This window comes from Zingiber officinale, chromosome 1B (assembly GCF_018446385.1).
Source record: "Zingiber officinale cultivar Zhangliang chromosome 1B, Zo_v1.1, whole genome shotgun sequence".
NCBI classification, from domain to species: Eukaryota; Viridiplantae; Streptophyta; class Magnoliopsida; order Zingiberales; family Zingiberaceae; genus Zingiber; species Zingiber officinale.
The window spans coordinates 152,204,848-152,224,519 of NC_055986.1; the positions used below are offsets into that span (position 1 = coordinate 152,204,848).

Here is a 19,672-nt window from a genome sequence, read left to right on the forward strand (position 1 = left end):
CCTATCCGGGAGGTGGAGTTCGGAATAGAATTGATACCGAGGACCACACCAGTGTCAAAAGCACCATATCGATTGGCGCCTACAGAAATGAAAGAATTGAAGGAGCAGTTGCAGGAACTATTGGACAAGGATTTCATCCGACCAAGCGTGTCACCATGGGGAGCACCGGTATTGTTTGTTCATAAGAAGGATGAGACCATGCGTTCGTGCATTGATTACCGAGAGCTGAATCGAGGTACAATCAAGAATAAGTAACTATTACCCATGATTGACGATCTGTTCGATCAGCTATAAGGAGCAACAGTGTTCTCAAAAATTGACTTGAGATCAGGGTATCATCATATGAAGGTGAAAGAGAAAGATGTTCATAAAACGACATTCAGAACTCGATACGGACACTACAAGTTTATGGTTATGTCATTTGGACTTACTAATGGCCCAACAGCATTTATGGACTTGATGAATCGGATCTTTCAGTCGTATTTGGACCATTTCGTTATTGTCTTTATTGATGATATACTAATTTACTCTCGAAGTCACAAGGAGCATCGTCTGCACCTGCCAACCGTGTTTCTGCGCTTGCCAACGGTGTTGCAGACACTGAAGGATAAACGTTTGTACACAAAATTTAGCAAGCGAGACTTCTGGTTGAGAAGGATTCCATTTATGGGGCATATAGTTTCATAGAAAAGGATAGAGGTGGATCTAGCCAAAGTAGAGGTAATCAAAAATTGGGGTATACCAAAGAATGTTATCGAGATCCGAAGCTTCTTAGGGCTGGCAGGCTACTACCGGAGGTTCATCTAGAATTTCTCACAGATCGCTCTGCCCTTGACTTCGCTGACCAAGAAAGGGGTAGGTATGAATGCACAGACCAGTGTGAGAAAAGTTTTGAGGAGTTGAAAGAAAGTTTGATGACATCACCAGTGCTTGCTATCCCGGATGGTTCTGGACGGTTCGTAGTGTACATCGACACCTCCAAAAATGGATTAGGAGATGTGCTAATGCAGAATGGGAAGGTCATTGCATATGCTTCACGTCAGTTGAAGGTGCATGAGCAAAACTATCCCACACATTGATCTGGAACTAGCGACAGTCGTTTTTGCTCTAAAGATTTGGAGGCATTACCTTTATGGGGAACGTTGTGAGATTTTCACAGACCATAAGAGTTTGAAATATTTTTTCGCACAGAAGGAACTAGATATGAGACAGAGGTGGTGGCTAGAACTAGTGAAGGACTATGACTATAATATTAATTATCATCCGGGTAAGGCCAATGTGGTGGTAGACACCTTGAGTCGCAAGTCCGCAATGTTGTTGCAACTAACCACTCAACAGCAGTTAATATCCAAATTTTGACGGCTGAGTTTGGAGGTAGTGGCACAAAATGAGTAGATTAGTTTGTCAGCATTGACCATAAAATCAAACTTACTGGACCAGATCCGAGAAGGACAGGTGATGGATAAACAATTAATCAAATGAAAATGTAGGGATGAGGAAAAGGGGTGTGCTATCTATTCGATGGTGGATGGAGTTGTGTGATACAAGGGCCGCATTTGGGTACCTAAGATGGGGTCACTCCGGGAGAACCTCATGATTGAAGCACATACCACTCCGTACTCCGCTCATCCTGAAAGCACGAAGATATACAAGGATATGTAGTTATTGTATTGGTGGTCAGGCATGAAGAAAGACATAGTCAAAGTAGCACACGAATACCTTACTTAGCAGCAAGTAAAGACCGAACATCAAAGGCCAGCAGGACTATTGGAACCACTCTCAATTCTCGTCTGGAAGTGGGAAGAGGTTTCCATGGATTTTGTGGTAGGTAAAGAGCCTACACAACTATTAAGGGTGAATATGTCACACATGTGGTAATCACCATTTGAATCAGTCATTCAATCCATAATCATGACCCTAGAGGTACCTCCTACGAGAACATGCAGTCATATATCCGAAGCTAACATAAATTACATTATCAGTCAAGTTTGGAAGGGCCCTCCCCGGAGCTCATCCCGGGGCACTTATCCCGTACTGTCACCACACATGCACATACCCATCCAACACCCCTATTCAATAAACATGATCTACACATATCATACTTTGCAAACATACATGAACAATACTTGAACGAAACCGTTACTTGAGGAACTTAACTCAATTCATTCCATAATCATGCATACACATAAACATACTAGTAAACGAATACCTATTCACATTAGAAAATCATGCATAAACATAAGCAAACCAGTAACCATGAACCCATCCACATCCAAGAGTCATGCGAAACAAAAGAGAGATCAAATCATAAGAAGAATTGAAATTACCATGGAAAACATGATCCCATGGAGCTCAAGTTACACTATTCGATACTAAAAACCCACAATAGCTTAAGAAAAGTGAAACCATAGGAACACATCTATCCCTTCAACCTACGAAAAGCTCAATCCATCAATGTGATAACAATTTGAAGAGCCAAGAGCTTCATCACACACAAACGGATCATACCCAATTTCCACATTCAGAAAATCGACACTATCACAAGAAAACAAGAACACCATGAGTCCAATTCACTACCTTGATGTCTGTCTAAAAGAAAATAAGTCCAAAGCCAACACCAAGAGCAAAAATCATATTGGATTCACACCTTGAACTACTAGATCAGACCATATAGTCACGACTAACTCAAAAACCCAAGAACACCATCAAACCAAACCTCCAATCGAATACTAATCGTTCGAGAATTCATAAGCACCCTTTTTAGCCAAGAACCCACCAGGTAACACATTTAAATCAACTGAATAAGTCTCAAAATTCCATAACCATATGAAGGTATAGAGCAACATTGAATTGAAATTGAACTAAAATCTCAGCTATTCGAAGCAACATAACAACCTCAACAGGAAATCCACACATCTGAATTTGTCCAGCATTTTAGAAACAACAGGGAGCAACAAGATCAATAACAATCAAGGCGTAAAATACCATCAACTTGCCCCAAAACTTTTGGCAGCACAAGGAGAAAGCCAAACACCATCTCAACTAGCCGAGACTACCAAGAACATAATCCCTAACACAAACATCAAGAAGAAATCGAACAAAGCCAGTCATTCACGTGCTAAGGTCAAATCCATTGTAGAAATCAGAAAGGGAAACATGCATGAAGCAAGAACAATCAAGAACATCACAGAAATCCCGAATCCCATCTCATCCAAGTAGACAATCATCTTTAGCAAGCATATCAATTCCTCCTAGCACCTACTCCTTACCTCACTGATCTCATACCAACATAATGGAAAGTACTTACCTTTCACTCCTTTTATCTTCTGTCGAGTGCCTTCACCTGATGCTATTGCGTCGATGGTGATCTTCGTCCGGTAGGAGGTGTCCTCCATGAGATCAGCTGCATAGTGGAACTCTTGACTGGAGCTCAAGACGAGGAATGACAGAGATGGCAAGGGAAGAAGACGGCGATTCAGGAATACAGTGAAGAGAAAGGAATCGGGCGAAGCTAGGTATAGCTTTTATACCTAGGTTAATTAAACCCTAACCTTAGGCTAATTAAAGCAATCAACTCCCAACTTAATTGGGTATCTTATGTTTCCATTAAACTTCATACCTCTATCCTCTTGAAACATGTCGTACAAGTTTATTTATAATTATGAAAATTTTCTAAAATTCGTAGAAAATTTTATAACCTAATCCCTTAATTAATGCTAGTGTGACTTAAGAAACTTTCATAAATAAATTCCTTAATTACACTCATGAGAACTTACACGAGAAGTGTAGCGTGTTACACTTCTCTGACTCTGCCGATAGTTATGAAAGAGGATTTAGTGGATTACCCGTCGATAGGTCCGTGGGACCTGGGTCTTGGAGTAGGAGTCGCTGAAGGCTCTGAACCAAGAAAAATCGACCATGTCTGTTTTTGTTTTTCGTGTTTGATTTTTCGCTATGCACTTTGTTTTTCAAAACTAAAAAAGTTAGTTTTCTAAAACCACATGATTCACCCCCTCCCTCACGTGTGTCTCGATCCAACACATTGTTATATCTCCATCATGATAAAGTTTTCGATCCTTGAATTCCAAAGATCAAATCTCGACGCTATAAATGGTGGGGGCACCCTAGTATCATATCCGAATCCATATTAGAAATTCATCTTGAAGTTGAATTCCCTTGATGATAATCTTTGACTTATTAACTTTAGAGCTTCAACTTCTTCTTCTTCTTCTAGCTTGTTGCCCTTTTCGACGATAAGTCTGGTGAAGAGAGGCCTTACTTTAATACCACATGTTAGGATCAAGGGGAGCTAGAGGAGGATGGAGGTGAATATCTCACTTACTTCGACGAAGATGATCTTGCAACAGAATACTTGAAGCGAACAACTCTCCAATGCTAATATGAGGATTTACTTGGTATCCTCCTCAACGAGGTGACTAATCCAAGGATCTACACAGCGTACGCCCTCCATTATGAAAATACTCCTTTTCGAAAATACTCTAGAGGTGGAGAAACCTCATACAAGCTGTCAACAAGAAAATACAATAAGGAAATGAATGAATAATAAAATAAACATCTTGCTTAATCTCTTGTAGCTTGTAGATGCCTCTTGCAGACTCATAAATACAACATCACTTTGCCTTGAATCTTCCAAGAACCGGTGGTGAGAATCAGAGAGAAGAACTTGCGTTTGAATCTTCATCGTCGCCTTTATATCCTGGAGATTAGGGCTCCAAATCGATTGACCTTACCCCCAATCGATTGTCACGTCAGATCTGAGCACATCTAGATGTCCAAACCTTGCAACGACTCTTTTTCCTTCTCCCAATTGATCACTTGGTTGATTAAGTGCTTCTGAATCAATCACTCAATCGATAGATCGCCTCTATGCTCTCGCTATGCATCACGATTTCTCCTCCCAATTGATTAGCGGATCGATTGGCGCATCCTAATCGATCAACTAATCAATTGGGAACGCCTTTGTACATCATAAATAAAACATGCCCAATCGATCAATTAGCGCAACCCAATCGATCACCTGATTGATTGGGAACTTCTCTATGTCACAGAGAAATATAGTCAATAGATCACCTAATAGATTAACACAACACTCAGTCAATCACTTGATCTATTGCCCAACCTTAACATGCTTAACTCAAGTATAGGGTTCCCTTGTCCAACTTTCGGTCAATAATGACCTAGTTAGACTTCTCCACCAAGTGTCCGATCAACCTTTTAACCCATTTAGAGTTTGCCAACTTCCCGTTGGACTTCTGATAAACAAGTGCATTCCTCCTTGACTCATTTGGATTTTCCTTTTTCCTAACCTCAGTTAGGACTTTACCTTGCCAACGTGTGTTCCTCCATGACCCACTTGAACTTCCAAACACCAAACGTTCAGTCAACCTTTGGCCCATAGATGGATCCTCATTGGGGCTATACTGGGCTATAGCCCAGTCCTATTGTCCCATCCAAAATTTTTTTTTAGGGAGAGATATAATGTGAGTTTAATTAATTTTGGGTTGTTGGCTTGGTGTAGATCTTGCAGTGCTGCACATCTCTACAAATCGACGATTAAACCATCCGTTGAGTCATCAGGAATCAGCGAAGCCACAAAGGCTCGGATCTCGGAAGCGCTGACGTCTACCATCATTAGCAGTAGAAGAAAGGTCAACCCTAATTTCTCTGTTTTCATTTTCATCTTAATTAGATTTTAAAAGTGTCCACCTTCTTGTCCTCGTTTTTCTTCGTGATTTCATAGTTACACCTATTTCAGATGATCATATGACACATGGTTCGGTGGTTGTCTCTTTTCATGGATAGATATTTAGGATGCAATAAGATTTAGAGCTTGGAATAATAACTAATCTTTTTTTTCCTTGGCCACATAAATTAGATATTTAGATGTGGCATTATGCCTTGTCTTGGTTTTATGTGATTAATCACTTGATTTTGATTTTGTCTATTTTATTAGCATGTCTACTACTACTCTTAATTTTTTATTTATTCTATTGTTATTTCATTATTTATTTAGGGATATAATTTGAATTATTTTACAATGGAACACCAATCTATTATGAAGAAAGGAAAAACGATAACCTCTTACTTTAAAAAAAGAGATCGTCAAACAAGTGAAAGCACTTCAATTCCAACCGTCCCTACAAGGCAATATCAATCTAGTGAAAGTCTTCTGATTCTTAGTGTCCAAATTCCTTCAATTTCTTCTTTAAGCGGTGACCATCAATCATCCTCTATTTGTATTGAACGAGATCCGGGAAAAAGAAAATAGATATATGAATATCATATCAATGCACGAGATGAGATTGTTGGTGCAACCTTAGGTCAAGGTTGACCTGGTTGACCCGACTCGAGGTGACTTGACTCAAGTTGTATTTTGATGTTTGACTTGGGAAGATTGTCGGTGCAACCTTAGGTCAAGGTTGACCTAGTTGAGTTGCATGTTGATGTTTGACACTCGTGAGAGAGTTCTATTCTTGATGTGAGACAAGAATAGATGGTTGGGAGTTTATTGGTCCAACCCTAGGTCAAGGATTGACCTGGTTGACCTGAAAAGTCCAAGTATGGAGACTTGGCACTGGGAAAGTCCAAGCAGGGAGCTTGGCACGCAAAAAGTCCAAGTATGGAGACTTGGCACTGGAAAAGTCCAAGCAAGGAGCTTGGCACGGGAAAAGTCCAAGCAGGGAGCTTGGCAGTGGAAAAGTCCTAACTGGGATGTTAGGCAGTGTGGAAAGTCCTGGTGAGTGAAGCCAGGTGAAAATCCTAGTGAGTGAAGCTAGGTGAAAGTGGAAGTCCTGGTGAGTGAAGCCAGGCAGTGGGAAAGTCCTGGTGAGTGAAGCCAGGCAGTTGGAAAGTCCTGGTGAGTGAAGCCGGGCAAGGAAAAATCCAGATGGATCAAGGGTGATCGGACATCTAGTGTTGAGAAGGTCAAGTAGGTCAAGGGAGTGACCGGATACTTGACACGAAGAGAAAAGTCCAAGTGGGTTTGAAGGGATTGACCGGACACTTGGTAGGGAGTCTTAGCAGGTCAAGAGAGTGACCAGATGCTAAGCATGAGATACCAATAGGTCAAGGTTGACCGGATATTGGTTTGGAAGACTTGGAACTTGGTTTGGGCAAAACCCAAGCTCTGGATCGATCAGTGGATCGATCCAGCGATACGCTGGGTATCTGATCGGTCTGGTGACCGATCAGATAACGATCGCTGGCTTATCGAGTTCTTCGATCGGTCCGCACCGATCGAAAGCCAACAAGGCAAAGAGAAGGAGGGATCGGGCCGGACCGATCCATAGCACTCCGATCGGTCCACGATCGATCAGAGACGATCAAAGAACTTGGGCGAGTTCTTCAGGAGAGTGCCGATCGGTCCGGGACCGATCAAGACAGTCCCGATCGTCCCCAAGACCGATCGAGAGATTCGACCGATCGCTTCACCGATCGGTCCACGCACCAGCCGCTGCGTAGCAACGCTAGTTCTCCGCCTTCTTCTTCGCAGTATAAAAGAGGGCTACGGACTTGGTGATACTCTCAGCCTACTTCTTCTTCCTTCGAAGTTCTCTCCGCTCAAGCTTCGCTTCTTCTTCCTGCTGAGTTTTGTTGAGCTCGTTGGGTGCTAAAGCTTCGCGTGAGCTTCTTCCTGTTGCTGGTTTTCTAGCTAGGCCTGGATCCGAGAAGCTGCTGCTTCACCAGGGTTCCTGCTGACTTCAAGAAGGCAAGCAAGTGTTGTTTACATTTCTGTTCTTGTTTTCTTGTTCCTATTTGTACTCCTATTGCTGTTGCAAAGATTGTGGTGAGGTTTCTCCACCCACAAGGAGTATCTATTAGCCGGGTTTCCGGGGACTCATCCACCGACGGATTGGTAGGCTTCGTCCACCTTACGAACACGCCGAGGAGTAGGAGTTCATCTCCGAACCTCGTTATATGGTTTGTCTTTCTTCTCTTGTTTTCTTTCTACGTTGTATTTCCGCTGCACTAACCCAATCGTAGGAAGAAACGCGAAAGATTGGGGTCGGTTATTCACACCCCCCTCTCTAGCCGTACGAACGATCCTAACAAGTGGTATCAGAGCGAGGTCGCTCTTCATCGGATCAACACCCGTGGGAGCAAAGCTAGAGAATGGATCTCTATGGAGAAGACATCACCATTCCACCCTTCTACGAATGCGGTGACTTCGCGTATTGGAAGGTAAGGATGAAGTACTTTCTTATGACTAACATAATGAATTGGTTTTGTGTACAAGAAGGTTTTATTCCTCCGGTGGATAAGGAAGGAAAACCACTTGAGAAGAAGGAGTGGACAAGAGAACAAATTCACAAATCCGAAATCAATGAAGAGGTAACGAGAATAATTGAATTTTCATTGCCTTCTAACATCTTGTGTAAGATAGGTTACAACAATGCCAAGGAATTATGGGATAACTTGGCCAAGTTCCATGAGGGAAGCTCAAATTCAAGCCATGAAGAGGAGCTAAGTGAGCCAAGTAGCTCACATCATGGAGGAGAGGAATTAGAAGTTGAGGGTTACTCAACATCTAAGGACGAAGAGGAGGAGAGTTCTTCTTCAAGTTCGGAGCAAGAAGAAGAAGCTTCTACCTCCGAAAGGGATGAAGAAGAGAGCTCGCATCCACCCTCAACCCTAGGTAACTCAAGCAATTTAAGTTCAATTAAATTACACATTATGTGCTTTGAGTGTAGGGAACATGGACATTACAAGAGTAAGTGTCCAAAGAGGGTAAGAAAGACTCCACCGGCGCCAAAGGTCAAGGAAGCCGGAGTCCCGAAACGCAAGGGCAAGGAGCACATCGTGTGCTTCCAATGCAAGCAAAGGGGACACTATAGGAGCCATTGTCCGAGGGGAGGCAACCTCACAAGGGCAAGAGACCGGGCACAACGATAGGGGGAGCTAAGGCAAACCCTAAGGTAACCTCTAAGGTTCATTATTGCAATTCTAATAAAACTCATGCTAGTAGTTTTGTTGCAATTGTTAATAATGATAAGCATGTTAACTTTAGAAACCAATACATGTGCTTAGGAGCTAAACATGTTAGCCTAGGTAAGGATAACACTAGAAATACCAACCCTAAGATTAACGCTTCTAAAGTTAAGGAAAACCTAGGTAGAAATCCCAAGAAGACTAGACACATGCCTAGGAATATCTCAAGAGAAAATGACAAATTAAAACTTGAGGTATTAGAGAGGGAAAATCAAGTCTTGAGGTCAAGACTTGATAATTTAGAAAAGGCTCTTAAAAACATGGAGAAGTCATCTCTAGGGTTTAAGAGTCAAAAACCCAAGTCCAAGGACAAGAAAGGTTTGGGTCACAAACCTAAGTCCCAAATGGTCAAGCCCACTTACCACAATGTTCCATTCGATTATGGAACAAAACCTAGGGCTAGGAAGACCATTACCAAGGTTACAAGGGGAGTCACCCCTATAGTTGACTTTGACGAGACCCAAATGACCAAGGCTTCAAAGCCGAAGAGGGTCATTAGGAGGGTTGCTAGGGAAGTCATCCCTAGTGAATATTTAGTGAACCCAATGAGCTCAAATAGGTATTGGGTTCCTAGGAGCATCTTCTCTACCCCATAAATGGGTTAGAGAGTGTCAACTCCAATAAGAAGGGTAGTTAACCCAACTTTGAGGAAATTGACACTCAAGGAGCATTTTCAAGGTTTTGAGAACTTTTGAAAATGAAATGGAATTATCATTTACTACTTTGAAGAGTTAAATGTGCCTAAAGATTGGAAATTTCATTTTTAATCTTATTTGGCACAATTTAAGAAAACCTAGAGAAATACCATAATTGGGATTTTGGTTTTCTCTTAGGGATATATGGGCAATCTAGGGTTAGATTTTAAGTTAGCTAAGGCTAAGGATACTTAGATAGGGAATTTAGGAATTTTATTTGTGCTAACTTGCCATGATTGGTTGCCATATGCCATGCCATGACATCATATTCATTTTATTATCATTTGAAATGTCATGATAATGCTTAGGCTAGTTTATATGTCATGCTTTATTTAAGTTTTCAAACTTTATACCATGACATCATGACATTGGCACATATTTTTACTTATGATATCATTATATGTCATGTCATCATCTCTTGCATTATAATCAATGAAATTGATTTAAGGACAAACATATAATTTGATATTGAGATCAAATTGGTGTTTAGAAAATGCATGAGAACTTAGCCTAAGTTGACCTTAACCCATATCTCACATCAAATTGACTTGAATGTGGTTTGATACACCTTAGATGTGTGTGAGATATTAGGATCATGAGTTAGGATCAAGGTGCATTGTCCTTGTACCTAGATGACCCTAATTCAAGAAATTAAGGATCATAGGGAAAGCTTGTGTACAAGTCATGTACATCTAGCCCTAAGATTATGGTCCTAAATTCAAATGGTTTTAAAAGCATTTTAAAATTATTTTGAAAAACCTTGATGAAGCTTTCCTAGTGATAGCATTCATCATTGAACATTGTGATACAAAGTTGAGTTAAACTTGAACTATTTCAAAGTTTTTGAACTTTGTATCGAGATTGAAAAATGGAAACTATTTTCATAGAAAACTATTTTTTCTTGATAGTGTATGATATGAGGAATGTATCCTCAAAGTTTCGTAATTTTTGAAATTTTCTGTATTTTTCTGTGAGTTTCTGAACTTCTCCCGGAGAGAAAATCAGAAATCTCTGATTTCAGTGGCTGGATCGGTCCGGGGACCGATCCAGGGAAGATCTGATCGGTCTGCGGACCGATCCAGAGTATTGTGGATCGGTCTGCAGACCGATCCAGTGAGTTCCAGTAGCACGAGTGCGATCTGGTGAAGGGCTGATCGGTCTGGGGACCGATCAGGGCGTGCCGAATTTCTGATTTTTCAGCTGTTGTCTGAAATTTCAGTTATGGAAATGGTGTTTTTGGATTTCTAAAGGTTTGGAACTCTCAAAGACATTGTTGGTGCAATGGTCAAAGGGGGAGTTGACCTTTAGGGGGAGTTTTACCTAATTGTCAAGGGGGAGTTGACTTTTAGGGGGAGTTTTTACTCCTTAAGACTTTTGAGGATTAGTGATATGGGATTATCACTAAGTTGATTGTTGAGTTTAGTATCAAGGGGGAAATTAAGAGTTTCAATGAAAGGTATGGGACTTTCATTAGGAAGAAACTTTTGACCTTGATACCCTCCTTTTCTTTTGATGTGTGTCAAAAGGGAGAGTGTTCATTGGAGAGTTATTGGAGAACCCAAGTTAGGTTATCGGGTTAACCTAAGCTAGGGAAGAATGTCAAGGAATGTTCGAGAAAGAACATTGGAATTCTTTTGATGTGTGTCAAAAGGGGAGAATTATCGAGAACCCAAGTTAGGTTATCGGTTAACCTAAGGGAGAATGCCTGAGAATGTTCAAGGAAGAACATGGACATTGGAAGATGAGTGGAAAACCTAAGTTAGGTTATCGTTAACCTAACTTAATTATGAGTTTTGTCAAACATCAAAAGGGGAGATTGTTGGTGCAACCTTAGGTCAAGGTTGACCTGACCCGACTCGAGGTGACTTGACTCGAGTTGTATTTTGATGTTTGACTTGGGAAGATTGTCGGTGCAACCTTAGGTCAAGGTTGACCTAGTTGAGTTGCATGTTGATGTTTGACACTTGTGAGAGAGTTCTATTCTTGATGTGAGACAAGAATAGATGGTTGGGAGTTTATTGGTCCAACCCTAGGTCAAGGATTGACCTGATTGACTGAAAAGTCCAAGTATGGAGACTTGGCATCGGGAAAGTCCAAGCAGGAGCTTGCACGCAAAAGTCCAAGTATGGAGACTTGGCATCGAAAAGTCCAAGCAGGAGCTTGGCACGGAAAAGTCCAAGCAGGAGCTTGGCAATGGAAAAGTCCTAACTGGATGTTAGGCAGGTGGAAAGTCCCGTGAGTGAAGCCGGTGAAAATCCTAGTGAGTGAAGCTAGGTGAAAGTGGAAGTCCCGGTGAGTGAAGCCAGGCAAGGGAAAGTCCCGTGAGTGAAGCCAGGCAGTTGGAAAGTCCCGTGAGTGAAGCCAGGAAAAATCCAGATGGATCAAGGGTGATCGACATCTGGTGTTGAGAAGGTCAAGTAGGTCAAGGGAGTGACCGGATACTTGACACGAAGAGAAAAGTCCAAGTGGGTTTGAAGGATTGACCGGACACTTGGTAGGAGTCTTAGCAGTCAAGAGAGTGACCGATGCTAAGCATGAGATACCAATAGGTCAAGGTTGACCGGATATTGGTTCGAAGACTTGGAACTTGGTTTGGGCAAAACCAAGCTCGATCGATCGGATCGATCCACGATATTGGGTATCCGATCGGTCCGTGACCGATCGATAACGATCGCTGGCTTATCGAGGTTCTTGATCGGTCCGCACCGACCGTAAAGCCAATGAAGGCAAAGAGAAGGAGGGATCGGTCCGTGGACCGATCCATATGACTCTGATCGGTCCGACCGATCAGAGACGATCAAAGAACTTGGGCGAGTTCTCTGTGAAGAGTGCCGATCGGGACCGATCAGCACAGTCCCGATCGGTCCCCAAGACCGATCGAGATTCGACCGATCAAAGCTCACCGATCGGTTCACGCACTAGCCGCCGCGTAGCAACGCTAGTTCTCCGCTTCTTCTTCGCAGTATAAAGAGGGCTACAGACTTGTGATACTCTCAGCTACTTCTTCTTCCTTCCGAAGTTCTTCCCCACCAAGCTTCGCTTCTTCTTCCCGCCGAGCTTTGTTGAGCTCTGGGTGCTAAAGCTTCGCGTGAGCTTCTTCCTGTTGTTGGTTTTCTAGCTAGGCTTGGATCCGAGAAGCTGCTGCTTCACCAGGGTTCCTGCTGACTTCAAGAAGGCAAGCAAGTGTTGTTTACATTTCTGTTCTTGTTTTCTTGTTCCTATTTGTACTCCTATTGCTGTTGCAAAGATTGTGGTGAGGTTTCTCTACCCACAAGGAGTATCTATTAGCCGGGGTTCCGGGGACTCATCCACCGACGGATTGGTAGGCTTCGTCCACCTTACGGACACGCCGAGGAGTAGGAGTTCATCTCCGAACCTCGTTATATGGTTTGTCTTTCTTCTCCTGTTTTCTTTCTACGTTGTATTTCCGCTGCACTAACCCAATCGTAGGAAGAAACGCGAAAGATTGGGGTCGGCTATTCACACCCCCCTCTCTAGCCGTACGAAGGATCCTAACAGAGATAAGACGTTTATATCTAAAGATGAGGCCTTATCAACCAGATATGTTGGAGTATCTGGCTACAAAATTTGGAAGTCAGAATCGTTGGTTTAAAAAAAATGGTTCTAGAAATTTCATTGGTTAGAGTATTCGCCTTCAACAAATAAGGCATATTGCTTTTATTGTTTTCTTTTCCTAAATGATGTTAATTCATCTAATATCTTAGCACTAGTTAAATGAAGGATTTGACAATTAGAAAAGGGTAAACCAAGGAAAAACATGTGCATTTCTTGCCCATATTGGTTCTGCAACTTCTTTACCTCATACTATATGTGAAAGAAAGACTGAAAATTTGATGAGACCCTCGTAACATATTGATAATGTGATGCATGTCCAATCTAAAGAGGAAAAAGAGAAAAATCGGATATAGATGTACAAATGATTTTCTTGAAGATTGTTTAGCACTCTATATTGAACAAGATTTACTTAAGGATATAGATGTAAATTCTATTATAGATGAATTTTATGTTTTAAAATCTCGTAGAGCACAACTTTGTTGAATAGAATAATGTAATGACTTTTTTGTTATACATATATATAATCTATTATATTTTTTTATGACATATAATTTATTATATTAAGTTCAAGCCCCCCTAACTTAAATTCTTGGATCCGTCCCTGCTTTGGCCCACTTGAATTTTTTAATGTCTGACTTTACTCACTAGGACTTATCACCACCTAACTTCACTAACTAGGATTTTCTACCTGGCTTCACTGACTATGATTTCCATCATCTAGCTTCACTTACTAAGATTTTCCTATTTGACTTCACTCACCAAGATTTTCTCAACGCCTAGCTTCGCTTACTAGGATTTCTCAGCTGTCTGACTTCACTCATTAGGTCTCTCCATCTGTTCGGCTTCACTCATCGGGACTTTCCAACTGTCTGGCTTTACTCACCATGACTTTCTCACCCGCCCGACTTCACTTATCGGGATTTTTCACACAAAGTGTTTAGTCAACATTGACCCATTTGATTTTTCTTCTTCTACCAACCATCCCTATAGTCTTGTCCTTGCCTAACTTCAAGTTAGCACTTTCATAGTCAAGTGTTTAGTCAACCATGACCTACTTGACTACTCTTTCACTTCAAACTAGTCAAACTTTGACCAGAGGAGACTTACACCAACATTCTCCCTAATGGACAATTGCACTTGCAATCTCCATATATTGTCAAACATCAAAACTAAACCTTGAGTCAAATTAGTCAACTTTGACCTAGAGATAATTGCACCAATATTTTTTTTCTTGGATTAATAACCATTTAGGTTATAACTAAGTAAAACTCTGTATTTTTTTTATTATTTTTATGTCATTTATTTTTATAAATTAATTATGTCCTTGCTAAGATAGAAGCAAGAGAAATTATAACTTGATTTACAGATCGTATATTCAACTCTGCTAGTCAAATAAACTTTGAAAATTGATTTACAGATCGTATATTCAACTCTTCTAGTCAAATAAACTTTGAAAATGAACAAATAAATTTATACTCTTAAGTTTAATAACTAATAAAATAAGTTTAAAATATAAAAATTTTAAACAATCAAACACATTTGAATTGAGAGATCAATAACATTTAAAAGATCCAAATTTAAATAAAGATTAAACTAAACTCAAGCACATAAAAAAATCAAATCAAATTTTAATAATTATTTTAAGGGTTTGATTCAATTTAGGCTCGGCTCGATTTAGCTACACTTATTTATCACCTTAATTTTGAGTGGGTTTTCAAGAAATAATGAATTTGTTTATTCGACTATTCTATGAATTAATGTAACTTAGCCCCATGGGATATCAAGTTAGTTAAAAAGTAATATATTTATTATGATAAGACATCAATTACTAATAAATATTTAACCCAAAGTAAAAACCCTCTTATTCTCTAGGCAACGGTTGATTATACAGCCAACGGTTGATTATAAATTTACCAGTAATTTATCCCGTTTAGTATATTTTTGAGACTGTGAGAGACGATACAATTCTACAATGTGACCGAGCGGGAGGGCCGCCGCAATCTAAAGCTCGCGTTCCCTGTAATAAAATACCTCTGCCGCCTCTCTTAATCCCCCAAAACCCTAAATAAACCCACCCTCGCCTCCACAGCCGCCATGTCTTCTCAAGGATCCCAGATTCCCTCGTCTTCTCCACCAACCACCGAGAAGAAGGGGAAGACTAAAAAAAGCTCGGACAACGCCACGCCCTCTGCCAACGACGGCCATCTCTATCTCGCCCCTTCCGCCGTCGTCTCCAGCGAAGGCGACCAAGTCAAGGACTTCTTCATCAAGCCTCAGTCCTTCACTCCCTCCGTCGACACCTCGGCCTGGCCGATCCTCCTCAAGAACTACGATCGCCTCAACGTTCGCACCGGCCACTACACGCCACTCCCCGCCGGCCACTCCCCCCTCAAACGGCCGCTCGCAGAGTATCTCCGCTATGGCATCCTCAACCTCGACAAGCCCTCTAACCCGTCCTCCCACGAGGTTGTCGCGTGGATAAAGCGCCTAGTTCGTGCCGAGAAGACCGGCCACAGCGGTACCCTCGACCCCAAGGTCACTGGCAACCTCATTGTATGTATAGATCGCGCCACTCGTCTCGTCAAATCCCAGCAAGGTGCTGGAAAGGAGTACGTCTGCGTCGCCCGACTCCACTCTGCCGTCCCTGATGTTGCCAAGGTCGCTCGTGCCCTTGAGACCCTCACTGGCGCCGTCTTTCAGCGTCCTCCTCTTATTTCGGCCGTCAAGCGTGAGCTTCGCATCAGAACCATATACGAGAGCAAGCTGCTTGAGTATGACCCTGACCGGCACTTGGTCGTCTTCTGGATCTCATGCCAGGCTGGAACGTATGTCCGTACTCTCTGCGTCCATCTTGGGCTGATCCTTGGTGTTGGAGGGCATATGCAGGAGTTGCGGCGCGTCCGCTCTGGCATCCTCGGTGAGAAGGATAACATGGTGACCATGCACGATGTGTTGGACGCGCAGTGGATGTATGACAACTTCAAGGATGAGAGCTACTTGAGGCGGGTTGTGATGCCACTGGAGGTTCTGCTTACTAGCTACAAGAGGGTGGTTGTCAAGGATTCTGCTGTAAATGCCATTTGCTATGGTGCCAAACTGATGATTCCTGGTCTTCTTAGATTCGAGAACGATATTGAGGTTGGAGAGGAAGTGGTACTGATGACAACGAAAGGTGAAGCGGTTGCTCTTGGAGTTGCTGAGATGACAACTTCTGTTATGGCAACATGTGACCATGGATCAGTGGCCAAAATAAAACGAGTGGTAATGGACCGGGATACTTACCCCCGCAAATGGGGGTTGGGCCCAAGAGCTCTGATGAAGAAGAAGATGGTTGCTGAGGGGCTGTTGGATAAGCACGGAAAGCCGAATGAGAAGACCCCAGCTGAGTGGCTAAGAAATGTAGTGCTGCCAACTGGTGGAGATTCAATGGTCGCTGGTCTCGCTGCTGCACCTGAGCCTATGGTGAAGATGGAAATGGTGATTGAAGAAGTTACAGAGGAGAAGAAAAAGAAAAGGAAACACAAGGATAAGGATGATGATCTCACTGATGGATGGAAGCACAAGGTGGAGGATGCTGGAGAACCACCGGCTTCTAAGAAGGTGAAGGTCGAAGAAGTTGCTGAGGATGCTGTTTTGGATTCTGAAGCAAAGACGGCGAAGAAAAATGAAGATGAGGTTGAGGAAGCATCGAAGCAGAAGAGTGAAAAGAAGAAAAAGAAGTCCGAAACAGAGTCGGGAGAAGTAGAATTAGCTGATGCTGAGAAGAGTTCCAAGAAGAAAGAAAAGAAGGAAAAGAGAAATAAAAGTAAAAGTGAAGCTGGTTATTCTGATGAAGAGAAATTGACTGAGAAGAAGAAAAAGAAGAATAAAGAGGACATGGGTGGTGAAGAAGCTGCATTGGCAGGCAACACAGAGAAAAGTGAGGAGAAGAAGAAGAAGAAAAAGAAGCACGATTCATGAGTAAAAAAAGAGTTCACATATGCTGGTGTCAACTCACTTGCATATGGTCATTCCATTGTGCTAGTTTCTTCCAAATCTTATTTTCATTTCTGCAAAATGAGTATGGAGCGAGGTATATGGCAATGCCATATATGCTTTTGCTTATGCTTGTGACTTGTTACCCTTGTTCGATTTTCAAAATCCTGTTACTGTTAAATGCGATTTTGATTAGCTTACTTTCTGCAGCATCTTTGCTTTATATTTTGACAAATATTTCTATCAGGCTTGAGTGAACTCTTCTCAATTCTGCTAAGTTCATTACACGTCACAAAGATGCAAGGTAGTTCTTTTTAGTTCTATTGGCATATATTGAAGTTCGCTATTATATTATACAAGTGGAAGTTAGAATAAATCTACAACAATCTTTCTCAAAAATATAAAAAATTTAAATAGTAAATATCCATGTTCTAAAAGGCCGGTGCATAAGTCTGATGTGGACATCAAACGCATTATTTTGCCTTAGACAGTGTTTTAAACGGCCAAATATGATAAAAGGTGATTCATTCGCTCTCAATATCTCTATCAATTTATTTTTATTGTGGCAAAAGATGAATACGTTCGCCCCCAATGTCCTCGTCAACCCATTCCAAGACCAACACGGAGGAGGTAAATCACGGGCGGTTACTAGCCATTAGTACAGATAGTAAGACATGGGGGATAGCATGCTCGGACACGTCGAATTTTGACTCTGAGACCTCATGTGACAATACATCATGCTCAGACACATCGTGTTTTAGGTTATCAGAAAAAATGATTAACCAGGCTGGGTAACATCGAGCCTGGGGTGACTGGCCAGACCTCACGGAAGTTTCCCACCGGCTATCAGGGTAAATTGGGAAACGCTCGCAACGGGCAGCTCAGGAATCCAGCATCCTTTAGTTGCGTGCCCCATTTGGAGAAAAAATTCCTACAAATTCGTCATAATTGTGGCTCGAATCACGAGTACCTGTGTGACAATCTGGATACCCTGCCACTGCACCATAGCCCCGGGACATGTGTCAAAGCAAATAAGTGAGGCGGTTAAATTTAGCAAAAATTTTAAAAATTATATATATAGTGATGCACTATCGTTCTCTTCTAAAATATAAATAACTTCATCCTAAATCCTAAATCCTAAATCCTAAATCCTAAATCCAACTCCCTCCCCCATCACACACAACCCACCTTATTCTACTTAGAAAGCCATCGCTTGCTATCAACACCACCATACTAGGTCAGCTTTTATATATTTCTAGTAATTTTTTTTCTAATTTTTAATTGTTTATTTAATTATTAAGGATTAATGGCGAAAATAAGAAGCAATTGAATGTAGAATTAAAGCAAAAGTCTAATAATATTATTTGAGATTATGTGGTGTTGTATCGGATGAAGCATCATATTGCGGGTATTATAGGATAAGTTGAAGCATATCCTAAAGCATCCGATGAAGATAAAAAAAAAAAGAATAAGAACTTATCTTGAAAATAGTGAGAATAAAAAGTGAGAAAGAATGAAATAACTAAAAGAAGAGAGGACGGAAGTAAATATAAGTGTTGATGTAGAGGATGATGATTGTCAAGTGGAGGAAAATTCTTCTAAAAGAAGTCAAAAAGTAATGGTATATACTTAGGCGCATTTAATAGTATTCTCTCCATCGGAGTCACTGCTATTATTTGTGTGGCCGAAGATGAACCAACTATTAATTTTATTAGTCATAAAGTTAGGTTGACAAGATAATAAAATTAATAGGTAAAACCTCCTCTTATAAATGTTTGAATTAGTATACGTCCACACTATCGTGGCATACGAAATTCACGGTGTTTTGAGGTGTTGGTGAATTTAAATAATATTGTTTGAGGAATCAATATTAATTTAAATTCTAAAGTTTTGACTAAATATTTTATTTTATGATTCTCAAGATTTCAAAATGACTTTCAATCCTCTTGTTGTTATTTTAAAAGAAAACAAACTTATTGGTCCAAATTATATTGATTGGACACGAAACTTGGACATTGTCTTAACTGCTGAAGAATACAAGTTCGTACTTCTTGAGGTCTGTCCTAGCATGCCTGATAAGGACTCTAGTGAAGAGGAGAAAGAGAGACATAGGAAATGAGTCAAGGCAGATGAGATGGCGTGGTATTACATTTTGGCTTCTATGTCAAATGTATTGCAACATCAGCATCAGACCCTACCCACTGCCTATGACATGATGCTCAATCTCAAAGAACTCTTCGGACACCAGAATCGGGTTGCCAGGCAAGAGAACAATAAAGGTGTATCTTATTCATTAGTTGTTGAAACATGTTTAGCGGTGTTATCTACCGATACCTGGTGTGTAGATACGGGAGCCACTGATCGTGTCTGCAATTCATTGCAGGGGTTCCAGAAAACCCAACGACTACATGAAGGGG

General features: G+C 41.3%; 1 protein-coding gene across 1 annotated transcript; it reads left to right on the forward strand.

Annotated features, from left to right (window-relative positions):
* Positions 1 to 15,281: 15,281 nt before the first annotated feature.
* LOC121985222 (H/ACA ribonucleoprotein complex subunit 4-like) lies at positions 15,282 to 17,455 on the forward strand. The gene has a single exon (XM_042538536.1). It carries the CDS (start codon positions 15,375 to 15,377, stop codon positions 17,238 to 17,240), a length of 1,866 nt encoding a protein of 621 aa, XP_042394470.1. The 5' UTR covers positions 15,282 to 15,374; the 3' UTR covers positions 17,241 to 17,455.
* Positions 17,456 to 19,672: the final 2,217 nt, after the last annotated feature.

Excerpts from the sequence above, each read along its gene's own strand:
- LOC121985222 (XM_042538536.1), top strand. The coding sequence starts at position 15,375 with ATGTCTTCTCAAGGATCCCAGATTCCCTCGTCTTCTCCACCAACCACC.